At 55.3% G+C, this 16,038-nt stretch overlaps 6 protein-coding genes across 6 annotated transcripts; 4 read left to right on the top strand and 2 right to left on the bottom strand.

The window, feature by feature from the left end:
- Positions 1 to 167: 167 nt before the first annotated feature.
- On the top strand, positions 168 to 1,251 carry K437DRAFT_255147 (mitochondrial import protein Pam17). The gene is made up of 3 exons (XM_013388956.1): positions 168 to 527; positions 600 to 946; positions 1,029 to 1,251. The coding sequence occupies exons 1-3, from the start codon at positions 338 to 340 to the stop codon at positions 1,125 to 1,127; spliced, it is 636 nt and encodes a 211-aa protein (XP_013244410.1). The 5' UTR covers positions 168 to 337; the 3' UTR covers positions 1,128 to 1,251.
- On the bottom strand, positions 1,157 to 4,900 carry K437DRAFT_73002 (ARM repeat-containing protein). Its single transcript, XM_013388955.1, has 3 exons — positions 4,760 to 4,900; positions 4,375 to 4,689; positions 1,157 to 4,298 (listed from the first exon to the last, which is right to left on the bottom strand). Exons 2-3 carry the CDS (start codon positions 4,630 to 4,632, stop codon positions 1,323 to 1,325), a joined length of 3,234 nt encoding a protein of 1,077 aa, XP_013244409.1. The 5' UTR covers positions 4,633 to 4,689; positions 4,760 to 4,900; the 3' UTR covers positions 1,157 to 1,322.
- A 955-nt stretch (positions 4,901 to 5,855) lies between these two features.
- On the top strand, positions 5,856 to 6,373 carry K437DRAFT_255145 (uncharacterized protein). The gene is made up of 2 exons (XM_013388954.1): positions 5,856 to 5,927; positions 6,117 to 6,373. Exons 1-2 carry the CDS (start codon positions 5,862 to 5,864, stop codon positions 6,198 to 6,200), a joined length of 150 nt encoding a protein of 49 aa, XP_013244408.1. The 5' UTR covers positions 5,856 to 5,861; the 3' UTR covers positions 6,201 to 6,373.
- Positions 6,374 to 9,000: 2,627 nt separating this feature from the next.
- K437DRAFT_255143 (RNI-like protein) lies at positions 9,001 to 11,870 on the top strand. Its single transcript, XM_013388953.1, has 6 exons — positions 9,001 to 9,414; positions 9,500 to 10,258; positions 10,334 to 10,408; positions 10,473 to 10,563; positions 10,637 to 11,553; positions 11,639 to 11,870. The coding sequence occupies exons 1-6, from the start codon at positions 9,364 to 9,366 to the stop codon at positions 11,696 to 11,698; spliced, it is 1,953 nt and encodes a 650-aa protein (XP_013244407.1). The 5' UTR covers positions 9,001 to 9,363; the 3' UTR covers positions 11,699 to 11,870.
- Positions 11,871 to 12,055: 185 nt separating this feature from the next.
- K437DRAFT_255142 (putative DAK2-dihydroxyacetone kinase) lies at positions 12,056 to 14,572 on the top strand. The gene is made up of 4 exons (XM_013388952.1): positions 12,056 to 12,466; positions 12,546 to 12,798; positions 12,879 to 13,440; positions 13,513 to 14,572. The coding sequence occupies exons 1-4, from the start codon at positions 12,378 to 12,380 to the stop codon at positions 14,466 to 14,468; spliced, it is 1,860 nt and encodes a 619-aa protein (XP_013244406.1). The 5' UTR covers positions 12,056 to 12,377; the 3' UTR covers positions 14,469 to 14,572.
- Positions 14,573 to 15,671: 1,099 nt separating this feature from the next.
- Positions 15,672 to 16,036, bottom strand: K437DRAFT_255141 (uncharacterized protein; the record flags this gene model as incomplete). Its single annotated transcript, XM_013388951.1, has 1 exon — positions 15,672 to 16,036. The coding sequence occupies exon 1, from the start codon at positions 16,019 to 16,021 to the stop codon at positions 15,674 to 15,676; it is 348 nt and encodes a 115-aa protein (XP_013244405.1). The 5' UTR covers positions 16,022 to 16,036.
- Between the last annotated feature and the right edge of the window lie 2 nt (positions 16,037 to 16,038).

Here is a 16,038-nt window from a genome sequence, read left to right as displayed (position 1 = left end):
CCACCGCGGTTGCTCTCCTCCCTCCCAGTCCCTGCGCCTCTCTTCGCTCGGTTGGCGTCTGCGTTGTCGCCCAGCGCGCGCGCTCTGGCCATGAAAAGGGCGGAACGGAGAATCCGAATCAGCACCTCTAGTCGAAGCATACCCATCACACCCTCCAAAGAGCAACGGCAGTCGCCGTGAAGGCAATGAAATTGACAAGCTCGTCCTTTATTATGCCACATTGTCGACCACGACAGTCTGTCCAGTATCCATCCTTGCTTTGAATGAAAGAGGACATCGTCTGCGGAGGAGCTTTGCCGACTCATACGATTCCCTCACCGCCATCGCATTGCCCACCATGGCCTCCTCCATTGCATCCTCGTCTCGCCTTCTGCTGAGTAGCGGCGCTGTTCGGCCACGGCGACTATCCCCGCCTGCTCTTCGCAGTGCCGCCGCCTTCATGCACTCATCGTCCCCAAATCACCGTGCTTCGGGTGGCCAGCATGTGGGACGTTCTAGCGGCGCAGCTTCTTTGTCCTGGGACGAATGTGAGCCTGTTCCTCTACCCTTCCTGTTTTATATATCGCCTAATTCTGACTCTCGTCGATGTCCTGACATAGATCTGAAGCTTCGCCGATCGCGGCGCTTGGCAGGTATGGTCACCACCATTCCGACGACAGCATTGGCAGCGGCGGGGTCCGGAGCATTCTTCCTCACGCAGGAGCTCGATCCGACGAATGCCATAGCCGGGATCGACCCAGTCTACGTCTCCTTCGCTGCTGTGCTCGCATTCACCGGCGTTGGCTGGCTCATTGGTCCCACGCTAGGATCGTCTCTGTGGACCATGATGCACTCGTCCAAGTTGCCGGCGATCCGCGAAAAGGACGGCGAGTTTTACGAGCACATCAAGCGTAATCGTGTCGATCCGTCAAGGCAGTCCGTTCAAAACCCGGTGCCGGACTTCTATGTGCGTAGAGAGGTAGGGTACTCACACATTTTCCTCTGCTTTTGAGCTAAATGAACGCATCTGCGCCGAACTTCTTTTGCAGGGCGAGAAGGTCGGATCGATCAAGCAGTACCGGCAATGGCTTCGCGACCAGGCAGCTTATAGGCGCAAAGCAGCACACGGGCTCAAGGACGAATTCTGAACCGTTGCACAGAGTCGAGTTAAGGGCAAATATCATCTTTTGTTATTGGCACTACACTTCACGACATGAGAAGAATGCAAAATGTCTTGGTGTACATCATGAGTTTATTTTCGGGGCCGAGAACCTGGCAAGGAAAAAGGAGTGTGTCGTTTCGGTTCGCTTGTCGAAGGGAAGCGTTTTGAAGTGGTGCTGAGCCTAGTAGGTAACGTTGTAGCGCCCAGGATAAGCGCCCGCGCCTTGCACGCCGATGGGTGGCGCACCAAAGCCCATCTCGGCTTGACCCGGGTGCATCATGGGCGAGCCTTGGGGCGGCGCGTACGGCGAGTTCATCGGGAGATGCGGACCTGGGAGGCCAAATTGGGCCGACATGGCAGGAGACATGTGCGCTGCGCCATGTCCACCCATTGGCCTACCGGCAGGGTGATGAGGTGGCGGAGCGCCGTACATGCCTGACATGTGCGGAGCCAGGCCGGGTATGCCACCCTGCGGGTGCAGAGGACCGTTGAAGGAGCCCATGCCTCCGTACTCGGCTGGAGTCATTTGCCGGTTTGCAAGAGCAGCCATAGCTTGCATCTGCTGATGGTGAGCGGCTTGCAGAAGCGAGTACGGCATGCCTGCATGCCCGGGGTGGTGTCCATGGTGATGGGGGTGGTGGTGCGAGTGTAAGTCGTAGTTGTCCCGATGCAGCTTGCTCTGTATGCGCTTGCCGTACGGAGTGTTGCGGATCATCGGCAAGATCGGCCGAATGCACTCGACCAGTTGCATTCTCTGCACTGGGTCAGCGTAGTCGAGCGCAGTCTGGACTACATAGTTGGCAAACGAGTCGCGCAGAAGCTTTTCCAGGCGAGTTCGATTGATGAGCTCTTCGATGAGCTGTTTCTTCGTCGCTTGCTCTGAAACACGAACACACTTCTCGATGACGTTCGAGCTGAATTTCTGCACAGACAGCGCGCAGACATTGCCAACAAACTGCCGGATGACAGCCTCGCTGAATCTTGCGTCGTTGAGATCGAGCACATATTGCACGACGTAGTTGCCGAAGGGATCCTGGACAAGTGTGAGTGCATTGTACGTGATCTCGGCGACCAGCTGCATGCGCTGGCTGTCAGAGGCATGGTCAATGCATCTTTGGAGCACACAGCAACCGTGGCGATGAGTTGCCACTTCAATGCAGTGTGCTGCAACGGCATTGTAGATGAACTGATTGTCCTCAGCGCCGAGACGGTTCAAACACTTCTGAATGACGTGGTTGCCATTCAGATCCTTGATCAAAGTGACGACGTTCATACTGAGCGCGACGATGATGGAGTGGATCTGACGTGGCGTTGAGAGGAAGTCAATCGTTTTCTGGACTGCACGCGTGCCGTGCATGTTGAGAGAAATGGTGACAAGCTCGCCTGCGACGCTCTCAACAATAAGATTGCGTTGGTCATCCGTGCAGTATTCGAGCATCTTCTGGCAGAGGTAGTTGCCGAACGGATCGGTCATCAGCTCAGCAAAGTGCGGGAATGTCTCGGCAAAGATCATGTCGCGATGAGCGGCGACACCCTCTTCGAGCTTCTTTTGCAAGTACCTGCAGCCATGCTGGTCCTTGCAGAGGGTGAAGATGTCGCCTTGCAGATCTTCCAGCTTCGTGTTGACGTCCAGCTCGCCCTTGCGCGTCTGCTTTAAACCAGCGGCAGCAGCGGCAGCAGCAGCGGCGGCGGCGGTCGATGCGGGAGGCAGCTTGTTGGTCTCAGGACCGACTGCGCTTCCGTACTTGCCCGTGTTGCCGAGCAGACCAGAGGGAGGGTTTGTGCTGGAGCTGAAAGCCTCGAAGTAGCCAGACGAAGGACGAGTGCGGCTGTGTTCGGCATTGTTGCCGGATGTTTCAAATGCATTGGAAGCAGCGTACGGTCCGAAGCGGGTGCTTGCTGAACTCTTGCTCCCAGCGGTGAAGCTGTTGATGCCAAAGCTGCCGAAGTTGGGCGAATTGGTACTACCCGAGTCGAGGAAAGCTTTGGATGCGTTGTCCGTGGCATTGCTATTGTTGGTAGAGCCGTTGGCGAAGCCCGACGAGGCGCGATCGCGACCAGCGCCACCACTGCCGCCCGTCGCAGGTGTCCCAGGTGCCATATGGCGTGCATTCTGCGCAGCGCTGCCACTGCCGCTTGCGGAGGGTGAGACGCGGCCTTGCGAGTTAGGCGCAGGCAGCTGCTGATTATTGGACAAGCGCGGCGAGTTGCGTTCTGACTGGCCTTTGCGGTCCGCAGCAGCAGCAGCGGAGGCAGCAATGCCGTCCTGGTCGGCAGAGCGGCCACTCGGGCTGCGGCCGGGCACAAATTGGGGCCACTCGGAGTTTTTAGCGTCGCCGGCAGCATTGCCTCTTGGGAAGCGCGGCGGCGTTTGAGAAAGGGGGGCCAAGTCAAGTGCTGCCGAAGAGGCAGACAGCATACCGGGGAAGCTGTCCCTACGGATCAGCACAGGGAACTTGTCATCATCCTCTTGCAGATTGTACTTCTTGACGAAGGCAGACTCGGCATCGAGCTCGTCGTCAAACAAAAAGTTCTCGTTGAAGACAGGCGTGAAACTACTACCCTCTGTCCCGGCCGGCGGAGCTTGGCCGTCACCTTTGGGTGAGCTGGCGCCGGAGCCTGAGCCAGCGAGGACGCGCTGCAAGGCGCTATGCTGTGCAGGGGTGAGGTTTCGGCCCCCTGGCGATTGGCTGCGAGAGTTGGGATTGGAGTCCGGTTCGTCGAACTGTGCACGGATCCCATTACGGTGCGGTGATGCGCTGCCGTTAGCACCGGAACCACCAACGCTCATGCGCTCGAATGCACTGGCCAGGTCACCTCGGCTCGCCACACGCTTTGATCCGGGGCCTTGGACGAGACCTACGCCGCCCTCTTCTCCACCGCTCTGCCTTCTAGAGTCGGGCATAGATCTCAAGCCCGGTACGTTACTACCGTGGAGGCCTTCCTCTGGATCGTCAAAGTTGCCAAATGCTGGGCCCACCTTGACGTTTTCGCGAGGAGGCGGACTGGCTTGACGGGAATTGGGCGCACGGATGGAGGATGCGCGAGACGTCTGCTTCAGAGCAATCTGCTCTTCATGCTGCCTCCTCTCCAGCATTGCCATTTGCTGGGCAAACATTTGACGCTGGAGGTCACGTTGCCGCTCATGCTCGAGTTTCTGTATGCCACAAAGGGATTTGCGAGCCGGATCAGCAAAGCGTCTGGCGCAGCCGTGGAGGAGCTGGCGCACGTACCAAGGTGATTTCATCATCCGTCAGGCCCTGCGCTTTCAGCGAAGCATAGCTGATTGACTCGTTGCTTTGAAGAGATGACAGAGAGTCGGCCATACCGGCTGTGACGTTTGCACCGGCCGCAATGGGAACAACCGATGCACTTCTCGATCGCTCGGACGGGGTCGGCGAACCAGTCACACTTTTGTTTGGCCGCGAGAGCAGCTGAGAGCCACTAAGACTGTTACTCATGTTGTCTGCTCTTGCATCGGCGCCGCTCATAGCTGTATAGGAACGGGTCGCGTTCCTCGAGCTGGTCAAGGATGTTGACCACGAAGTCTGCGGCAGGCGCGCAAGGTATCAACCTCATGTTGGCAATTGCGTCGCTTCGAGTCTCCTGTCAGCTCACCTATTGATGCGGCGTTCCAGTTGATTGATGGAAGCGCGCACGTCTGGCTGTCTCGAGTCCCGATTGACAGGAAGGTGTCAATCGATGCTTCGGCAGTGGGCTAGTCGACAGGGCAAGGATGTCTTGTACTGTACAGACAGACGCGAGGAAATGATTTTCGGATTAGAGTGCAGAGCACGTAGTCGGTTTGGCTTTCCCCCTGACTTGCAACGTCAAACCCTGAAGCCTCAACCAGACTCTGAAGAGCTCTGCTGTTGCTGGGGGATGGCATAGTGCGCGAAGGCGGTGCCAAGGTCAGCTATGGCCAAGCGTTCCCTACCCCTGCGTGGCCAACGATCATTGAATAGAAACTCACATACAAGAATCACAGACACCGAGGACAAGCGCAATGACCAAACCCAGACACGTTGTGAAGTTGAACGGTATCAAGTGGTCTGAATGGGTAGCGTCGAGCGCCGGGGTGGGTTGGCCGAGTCCTTCTCTATCCTGCAAGCAGCTGGTGGTACAAAAAACGCTTCGAGATCCCTTTCCTACACACCAACCGTGGTTGGATTTTGCGAAAGAGGTGCTGTTGATACAATGCAGGCCAGAAAGCCGCAAATACAGACCGGGAGACGGAGGGTACAGGTAGTGGTGCGATGTAGGAGAAGACGGAGACTGATGGGAATGATTTGCAAAGATGTACTACTGCTAGACGCAGGAAGGTTGCCCAAGCTACGGGCGTTGGGGCGCGAAGGGAGGAGAGAGCGAAAAAGAGCAGTGCCTCTCCAGTCCCAGTTGAGACTCCCTCTGGTGGACTATCTGTGCGCCGGCGCAGCAGCGATGACAGCGAGCCGGCTTGGTGGAGTGGGAACAAGGAAGGATCACACGGAAAACCCTGTCTTTTCCCCCGAATTCTCTTGAAGAGCCAAGTCCGCTCCAAGAGGGAAAAGCAGCTTGAACGTCAGCACGTGAGGCGGCGTTGACTTCTGCGCTGTTGCTGCGAGCTGTAAGAAGGGATTGGGGAGGCTGGCCAAAGCGATCTGCAAGTCACCAATTGCACTTGTCTCTGCTACCGAGCAACCTAAGTCATAGTGCAGAGGAACAACAAAGCAGGTGCAAGATGAGTGGCAGACAGGGAGGAAAGCTCAAGCCGCTCAAGCAGGCCAAGAAGCAGAACAAGGAGATGGTGAGATGAGCATGTCTTGCCACCGGCCGTACGAGGAAAACTTGGAGCTGACAAAGAGTGGATCTCCCTTTATTGCATGTAGGACGAAGACGTGCGTTTGTAGCGACCTCCACTCGCGGGGTTGACTCTGATTGGGAATGAGCTGACATGCCCAACCTATTCTGCCCTCGTCTTCGCTGCTATTGCTAGGATCTGGCCTTCAAGCAGAAGCAGAAGCAGGAAGAGGCTGAACGAAAGGCTGCAGCCGCAAAGCTGCAAGGCAAGAAGAAGTGACCGCTTCAATATATGGGTGCCTGTTTCCTGCAGAATAATACATTGCATTTGGGAAAGTCATGTCGCACAGGACCACGTTGCAGCTACTGCAGGATGATGCCGATGGGCCAGCAACTGCATTAGATACATGATCTAGCGTCCGTCCTATGAAGGACTATTTGATATCGCCCGGGAATGAGAGAGAGAGGGGTGAAGAAAAGCCGCCTCACACTCAATTTAATCGGGCTGCCGTCTTATCTTCTTACACACAGTCTGAAGCACGCACACGTAGTGCAGATAATTCCTGTCTTCATTCGCGATCGCCGTTCGTCTCCTTGCCGCGAAATTAGGGCTATGATGAGTTTGCATGTAGTGATGATCAAGGTGGCAGATGCATGCTCACAACTCAACCCTCCACGCTGCAACACTTGATTCGACAGGGGATGCAATTTTGCTTTGGCCAGGCGCCTTCCAGCTCTCCACGCTCTTTTGATGTGTTTGTTTCGCTTTTCCGCAGCCATCTTCGCAAGAGAATCAAAATGGTGTTCGCTGCGTTCGGAACGCGGAAGAACCCGAAGCGCACACATCACACGCGTCCTGAGTCGTGATTATTTGACTGCTTTACGCTGCTGACCGCTTCGCGTTTCAATTAACATCGCATCACACGGCACAGAGCCAGTGCTAGATGCAGAAACCCCGACTCTCAGCACTCAGCGATGGCACCGAGGCGGTCGAGGCAATGATGCATTCGCAAAGGAGCTGCAATCATGAACTTGCAAGGTTGCGAGTCACCGGCTTGAAATCTCGAAACACCATGTCGATCCGAAGTTGCAACACTCAGTTTCCGCATCGCAAAAATTCGCAATGTGCGCCCTTTTTCGTAGGAACGGGCGAGGCGCAGTCGTCTTATTTGACTGTCTCCACCAGATATGCTGATCAATACTTCCGAAGCTCAGCGGTCGTCCCGTGCCACTCAGAATTCAAACAAGCCCGCACTGCGTTTCTCGAGCCCTCGTCTATCTCGTTCCAAGGTCCGCCCAAGATTTGAACCCGGTATAGACCTTCATACTCAAAACCCCCATTTCGCATGTCGAGGCGGATTCTTCGCGAGTGGATAGATCGTCCGTTTCGGTACATTTGGGTACGCTGTAGATAGGAGTAAAAGTGGAAAGGCTAAGAAGAGCTTGCAATTACGCTCGCGCTGCTTCTGGAGTCTATGAGCTTGAAGCGTAGAGCATAGTGCCCGTCACCCTGTTACTTCATGGTAGGCAATGGCTACTTTCAATCAATGATCTTACTATACGCATTCACCAATTCCAGTTTATCAAGTCTCAGAGTACATTAACGGCACTCCCCATCTAGAGCGCACGAGAGCTTTGGACAGGGTGGTATGAGGCTCTGCTTTATCTGTAACAGAGCGAGGCAATCGCTATAACAGTCGATCACCTGCATAGCTGGAGCGGAAACAAGCTTAGGATCCTTTGTATTATCCCCGAGGACTTAGGAGAGCGGCGTTGACCACGCCTATCCGACTCGAATCGGGCCAGAACGAGCCTCAGTAATAGTTGGACCAAACTTACTGCCTACCTGAATTCTCATCATTTTTTTTGATACTAGAGCTCTCCTACTGTGGTACTTGTGAGCTAAACGTTCATATCACCCGTACAGTAACAGTCTGGACAATGGACTGTGGCCTTGCAAGTGACTCGACAAAGCGAGCAAGAAGGTGCGTATTCACTTTGCTGCATATGAAAGATCGAACCTTGATCCTGTCTCTCGATTTCACTGAATGGCGGTGCCCAGCTTACCATGCCTACTTCTTACTTGATACGCCGGTCGTTCGATAGCATACAGAATGACGCCGGCACACGCCGATCCAATTGACGACATACTAGTCAACGACATGCATTCTCAAGAGCAGCATCTTGTCAGTCGCCATCTGATTCTTAATAAAGAGCTCAACATTATCATTTATCGACGCTGCTGCAAAGCTCTGGTTCCCAATACGCATACTCTATCACATTTGTCTCGAGCCCGAACGGATACCCCCAAATATAGACGAATGAGATACCCCCCTTTTTCCATTTTTAATTTATATATGTTTGCCTAGTCTTTTATAAATATTAAGGAGTGGGGACAGGGGAATGCATATAGCGTCCAAAAGCATACAGATAGATCGCCTGCACAGAGGTCGGCTTACTGCATGCTAGATGGTTATTCTTTTGTTACCAGGCCATACGGGGGAGACAGTGTACTAGTAGATCCGCGGGCCACACTGTGAGCTACACTGCCCAGCTCTAGCTTACATCCCAGCATGCACCCCCTTTTCGCCTTGTAAACATCTCGTTCCCTTCTTTCGCCCAGCTGCACATTGCAGCGTGTTGCAAACGGACATGAACGACGACCAATTTTTCTTGAAACCTACTCGCAATATAGATCGGGCAGAAAAGGATATGAGATGGAACATGGAAGGCCTGAAGTGATCGAAGAGATTAAGGGTCAAGGCAAGTCGAAAGGGCAGTGGGCTCCGTGTCAATGGCACTAGAGCTTTGTCCGGTCGCAGCATATGGGTGCAACTCTCCTTTTCAACTTTGTAGTGCCTTATGATCGAGGCCCAAGAATGCGGGGATAGAAATGACTAGCCATAATCAGGTCTCCACCAAGCTCTGTGCTCCCAGTTTGAGTGCGTTACAGTCGAACTAGGGTTATCATGCTAGTTAGCCATCGCAGCTGCGGAAGAGCACAAATGCCAAGGCATGGGGGAAGGGAAGAAAGGAAGAGATAACTCTGTTACATAATTCGTCTCTCAACTGAGCATTTCCATATATCTGTGTCCTAGGGGAGCAGCGCACATGGAGTACTGAGGAAATCAACACAACCCTGCCGTGGATTGCTCTAGGGAACACCACGGCCCATTTATGGCCTCCGTCATCCATCGACTATGGCCCCATCCTCTCACCCATATACATGCAGCACTGGGATACATTCTTCCCAGACCGCCTTGCCGATGATAGTGACGTTCCCTGATTCCTCGTCACGGGGAGAGGCTCATGAAACTCAATGAGTGTACCGCCTGTTTCTATCCATCGACTTGATCATTTCCTAAGCTCCTGTTCTGGGCATTGGCTCGAGAATCAGACGCTTGTTGAAAGCGCTAAGACGAGCTGTATAGCAACACACCATTATGTCTCGCGGTGTCACGGGACCAACATCGGCTCTGACCGAATTCCTGCGGGTGGGTTGTCGATGAGATGTGGCGCTCTGAGCATATCCCGATCCTTACCTCACCCGTTTCCCTCTCGAATGGTTTCTGGTTGCAGGAGAAAGGAATCACCGCAAGGGGAAATATCAGCCGATTTTCGCGCAGATCCGAAACGGGCACGGAGCAGAATACATTTGCTCTTAGTGAAGACGGGCAGGGCTTCACTTCCTTTGCAGGTGCCGATGTCGATGACGCTTCCGCTGCCGCTGCCGGCGGGGAGGCAGGTCCAAGCAACGCCGTAGCTGGTCCCTCCACCACACGATTGGACAGGAGAGACGGCAAACGCATAAGTGCCACGCAGGACGCTGGTGATCGTGGCCAAGCGGATAAGCTCGCAGCGCTGGCCAAGGTAAAAGCCCTTGCTAAGGCAAGGACAGCTGCGGCAGCGAAGAAGCGCAAGTCATTCAAAGAGAGCGAGGACGATGACGATGACGAAGAAGACGGCTATCAAGAAGAATTGAGCTTGACAAAGGCAGCGTCTGCTCGGGCTGTCAAGAGGCAGGCCATGGGGTCCGGCTCCGGGCCGAATGCAGCCATGATCAAGGTCAACCCTCCCGCATCGATGGTCAAGCCCAACGGCGCACTGGCGTACTGTGGGAGTTGCCGGAAGCGCTTTTCCGTCACCCAATACACCTCGTATATTGCCAAAGGCCCCATCTGCCACAAGTGCGGCACGAAGGTAGACGCCGCCAACACCAGCGAAGGATCAGCAGCTGCCAACAATGGTGCTGCGAAGAAGAGAGCAGCATCGAGGCGTAAATTGATTCAGCAGCAGAGCCGGAAGGTCGTTCCCACATTACAAGGGCTATGTATTAGGGTGCGAAGCGTCGGGAAGTAACAAAACTCCGCGAGAATGATACTTACACGACAAGTTCAACTTTGCGCCCATCAGCTCATCAGCAACAGCATTGAAGACGTCGAAGACCTCGGTGGCATGGGGGCCGGTAGTGTGGATCGCATCAGTAAGGTGAGAAAGTCGAGAATTCTGGCGCACTGTCTTCGGACTGACACGTCCACGGAGGAATCTGCAGAGCATTTCCAAAAATCGCAGTCTTAACACCAGTACTCTCAAGCTGTTCCTTTCGCCCGCCATCAAGTCCCTCCGCCTGTACGACTGCAGCAGTGGGTGTCCTTTTGAGGCATGCCGGGTACGGAGTGGAAGATTGACTGATGATCAACATTTGTCATTTTGCAGAGCTCGATTCTGACTCGCTCCGTACAATCCCGGACTTTTGCCCCCAACTTGAAGACATCAATCTGCAGTTGTGTGGGCAACTGGACAACGAAGCCATCGACGCCTGGTCAGATAAGCTGAATCGCTCACTCCACCGCCTAGAGCTGTACGGTCCCTATCTGGTGCGCGTCGAATCGTGGCTGCACTTCTTTGCCATGGTCGCGTCCAACCTAGAGAGTTTCAAGATCCGGGAATCGCCACGCTTCAATCTGGAATGCGTGGAGGCGATGGCGAAGTATTGTCCAAACATCACGGAGCTCGGCCTGGCGCAGATCGGACCTCTGGACGGAAAGTCGCTGCAGCACGTTGCGTGCTATGATCAGCTGACCTACCTCGACATCTCCGATCCGGGTGTCTCGGCGCCGGGGATGCCGCCGAAAAGCTTGCAGAACGAGGACATCATAAGCCTGCTGAGATCCGTGGGCAAGAATCTTGAGTATCTTGACATCTCTGGCAACCAGGACCTGACGGACCCCGTGATCGTCGATGGCGTCAAGGTGCACTGCAGCCGCCTCAAGGCTCTGAAGCTCGGCAAGCTGGGCCAACTGACCTCAGCCGGGCTGTGCGAGCTGTTCCGCAAGTGGGGGAACGCGCACGGAGGGCTGACGATGCTCGATGTGCAACGCGTGCTGCTGCTCGATGACGTGGCGCTCCAGGCGATCGTGGCGCATTCGGGCGCGCAGCTGCAGCAGCTTAACCTGAACAGCGATAATTTGCTGACGGAGCAAGGGCTGGCCCGGTGGATCAGCGCGGACGCGTGCCCGGGCTTGCGCACGCTTGACGTCAGCTTTGTGCGCTGTGTCAACGACAGCTTCGTGCTCGGCTTGATGCACGTGGAGAGCGTAAGCCAGATCTGGGTGTTTGGCTGCAACAAGATCGTGAGTGTCGTGTCGCGTTGTATGCTGTTCATGCTCCGATTACTAAACACCCGCATGGCCTTCTCTTCTTGACTTTGGATCACAGAGTGACTTTATCAAGTCGAATCACCGCGTGCAGATCGTTGGCAAAGAGAAAGACATTTGAAGAACAGCATCAAACTCTTCTCTTGTACTTGACCCAGCTGGCTATTCAAAAATCGATGCCGCTTCTTCAGCTTACACATATGCGCATAGCATATTGATACACAGACTATATGTTCTAGCCTTACAAAGTGCAACCTCCATCGTCGCACAAATTTCAATGTTCTTGACTTGTCGTTTCCCAAGCCTTGCGTCTTTTTCATTGGCCGTTGGTCTGTTCTCCGATTCTTGGCACGTGGCGAGCGGCGGGATGTCCATCCAGGCTGGGAAAGATGCGGAAATCCGGACCGGTCCCACCCGGTCGGATCCAAGGGTGGAGCGACAGCAAGGGGAGAGTGGCTCGAGCGCAGCAATCTTCGCCCCTCCTCCCACACAGCCACTAACCCCACGTCACCGACGCCTCACTCATTAGTCGCCACACTCCGCCTGGCCTGGCCTGCCGTCGATGGAGAACACAATGTGACCGCCTCTTGTAAAGTCTATGAGGAGGGAGCAGCTTGGTGGGGGAGGAGCTGTTGAGCAGGTCGACCACTCATTGCCCTTCTTTCTTCCCACCGACACGATCACCGCAACCGTGCTTTTGGGAGCCCCCAACGCTCGTCTTCATTCCTCAGCCAAGGTAACGGCTCCTCCTTCGAAGCAGTTCTGGTCTTGCGCGCAGCGCCAAGACCCGAACAGCAACTATGGCGACTAAGCACTTCTTCAATAACCCCGACGGCCTCGTGCAGCGAGGCATTCGGGGGAACATTGCCCTGAACCCGGCCCTGCGATTGTGAGTGCTTACGAATTGATGGCAGCCTCCCACAAGCGTGGCTCTGATGCATTGCATTCTTACCCGCCGTCGCTCGCAGCTACGCCCCCGACAAGGTCCTGTACAATTCGACGCATGATCCCAACAAGGTGGCCATCATCGCCGGTGGAGGTGCAGGTCACGAGCCCGGCCACGCCGGTGTTGTCGGCCGAGGCATGCTCACCGTTGCTGTCAGCGGAGAGATCTTCGCCTCTCCTTCCACCGCACAGATCTGCACTGGCATTGACTTGGCCAACTCTGATGCAGGCGTGGTTTTCGTCGTCAACAACTACACTGGCGACTGTCTTAACTTTGTTCGTGACCCTTCTTCCAGATGGTTCGCAGGATTGCATGTACAAGATACTGATCATCTGATTTCGCTTCTATCTTCCAGGGACTCGCAGCCGAAAAGGCGCGTGCAGCGCGAGCATTCTCGGGCAACAAGAGCAGCGGTGACGTCGAGATCGTCAATGTTTCTGATGATGTCGCGGTCGGTCGCCAACGTGGCGGTCTCGTCGGCCGACGAGGCCTTGGCATCAACATTTTCACCTGCAAGGCCCTCGGCGCAGCTTCTGAAATGGGCATGTGTGCCAAGGAGATCGCCAACATCGGCCGCGAGATAGTCGCGCAAACCGTCACCATCGGCACATCGCTTGACCACTGCCACGTGCCCGGCAGGCCGAAGAAGGCCGATGAGTGGGGCGCGCTTGCACAAGATGCTTGCGAGATTGGCATGGGTATCCATAACGAGCCTGGCGTCAAGCACCTCGAGAAGATGCCTGAGCCTGATGCACTTATCATGGAAATGCTCAACTACATGCTCAACCAAGGTGACAAGGACCGTGCATACGTCGAGTTCAACAAGGATGATGCACCCATCGTTTTCCTGAACAACCTCGGAGGTGTCAGCCAGCTTGAAATGGGCGCGCTCACCGACGAAGTTCTTACACAGCTTGGTGAGCCCGCTCTACAATTGATTGATCTCTTATGACTCTAGCCGATACTTGTCCTCCAATACTTCAATGCAGAGCGCGACTATGGCCTGTACCCCTCGCGCGTCTTCGCTCACACCTACATGACCTCCCTTAATGCACCTGGCTTCGGCATTTCGCTCGTCAACCAAAAGCAATTCAAGGCCAAGACGGGCGTTGACTTGCTCGAGCTGATTGACGCACCAACAGATGCATCTGGCTGGGCCGGCGTACAGCATGGCTGGGGAGCCGCGAGCGGTAAGCCGCGCGACCGCAAGGCGCAAGAGGACGAGGCGGCGAAGGCCGTCGAGCAGGCAAGGCAGAAGAAGAGCAGCGTCTCTGCCCCCGTTCGCAACGGTGCAGCTTCAGAAGGTCTCATGAATGCGGACCCGGAACTTGTCAAGAAAGTCATCAAGGGTGCCTGCGAAGCTGCTGTCGCGGCGGAGCCCGAACTGACCAAGTTCGATACCATCGTCGGTGATGGAGACTGCGGCGAGACGCTCGCTAGCTGCGCCAATGCGCTCAGCGCTGGTGTCGACGCAGGCAAGGTTGACCTTGCCTCACCCGCTGGAACGTGTCTGTCACTTGGTGCGCTAATCGAGCGCAATATGGGCGGCACGTCCGGCGCGATCTACGCGCTCTTTTTCACTGGTCTTGTTCAGGGACTCGCGCAAGTGCAGGGCGGAAAGAGCAGCGCGCCAGCAACGCAAAAGGACTGGGGCGCGGCGCTGCTAGTTGCGCTAGAGAACCTGGGTACGCACACGCCTGCGCGGCCGGGCATGCGCACCCTCGTCGACGCGCTTGACCCCTTCTGCAGGGCCATGGGCTCCGGCGAGTGCCTCTCCAACGCCGTTGACGCCGCGCGCAAGGGAGCCGAAGAGACCAGGACGCAAACGGCCCGCCTCGGCCGCGCGACGTACGTCGGTGACAAAGGCGGCAACATGCCGCCTGATCCCGGCGCATGGGGCGTCGCTGCTATCGTCGGTGGGATTCGGAAGGCACTCGGCGATTGAGTTGCTCACAAGAGAGCGGGCGCGGTGCGCGAGCGCAACGTTGGCCAACCCCTTTGATAGCGGCATGTAATAAAGATTGAACTGTACTGATTCCGTTAGGCCAATGAGTTTGAGGACGCATGTTGCAGCAGCAGCCTGGAAACATATATTTGCACCCAGACAGCCTCGCAACAAAGGATGGGCAGAGTCAGGGACCCGCTCCTGAGCAAATTTGGACGTTGCAGAACAGCTTAATGCCCGACCGCGTCGCGGCTGGTTGGAGTTCTTTTGGGATCCTCACCTTCTACTAATGGTGGCGAGTGCCTTTTCACCTCTCAAGCCTCGAATCCAGTCCAATTGGCTGGACTCTGCGCGCGTCTGACCCTTTCCTTTACAGTTCTTTTCACGCGGTCCCTCAGATTCGTGACTGCATCCTACAACCCGCCTATTCTCAAGAACATGGCTCACATGGTCCCCGGTGGAATACTTGGCGGTATTGTGGCATTTATATCCATGTTGCTCCTGCGCTCCATTGGGCCCAGATGGGTCATGCTCCTTACGATATGTTCCTTCCTGATCGCGAAATTGCTTGTCGCGACACTCCCCATCTATTAGATCTACTGAGCGTAATCATCTATCTCTGAGCTTATCGCGCCGCGGGGCATGGGTTGCTCTAAAACGACTGCAACTATGATCATCAGAGCGAGTCGTTGACCTTCTACCAACAATGCCCCGGCGGTACCCTGGTCAACATGATCATCAATTACTCGATCACTGTCGGACTCGGCGTCGCCGGTACCGTCGAGACGCAAGTTGGCAATGTTTTCGCCGTGCGAGGGCATTGCGCTACTCTCTATCTCCGCTTTGGCTTGCCGGCCTAAGGGGCTTGCTGGTAATTGCTTATACGGTTGCAGATCTCGCTCACGAGCAGCAGAAACGCACGTTGCAGCGAGAGTCATCCAGTGCATCCAACCATGCAATGCAAGGGGGTATTCCGTCTTAGAAGTCGTAACCCAATACCTAAAGATACCCATATCCAATTCTACTATAGAATTACGCACGCCATGATAATTCATTCAGCGTTATCATGAAATATTCAAAACCATGTCCAACGAAAGATCACAAAAGCAAGCTTTCGCGCAACAGAGACAGCTGATAGTTAATACATTCCTCGGAACGGACTTTTACAGTCCCTCACGGTGTGTTCGTATATACAAGCTCCGCATTTACTCCTCGACGAAGAAGCCAAGGCCACGCGCGTGCATCGCAAGGATCTCCTCCGCTTCGCGCTTAGCGAACTCGTCGCAGGTCGAAGTCGCGCACTCGAGCCCGATATCGCGGCGGTAGTGAGTCGCCTCGTCGGCGTCGTGGCCGGCGGCGCGAACGCCGAGGACGTCGGCAAGTCGGCCGAGGTCACGCGTGGCGAGTAGGTTGATGTTGTCGTCGATGGAGCGTACAGCGTGGCCGCCAATGGCAGCGAGTACGCTGGCGCCCGAGTCGAGCTCACGACGCTCCATCTCGAGCTGCATGAACTCGCGCCTGCAGTTGTTGCCAACGCCATTTATGACACCCATGTTGCCTGAGAAGTCGT

Source organism: Tilletiaria anomala (genome assembly GCF_000711695.1).
Source record: "Tilletiaria anomala UBC 951 chromosome Unknown K437scaffold_20, whole genome shotgun sequence".
In the NCBI taxonomy this organism is placed as follows: Eukaryota; Fungi; Basidiomycota; class Exobasidiomycetes; order Georgefischeriales; family Tilletiariaceae; genus Tilletiaria; species Tilletiaria anomala.
This window is presented reverse-complemented; position numbering and strand designations above follow the sequence as displayed.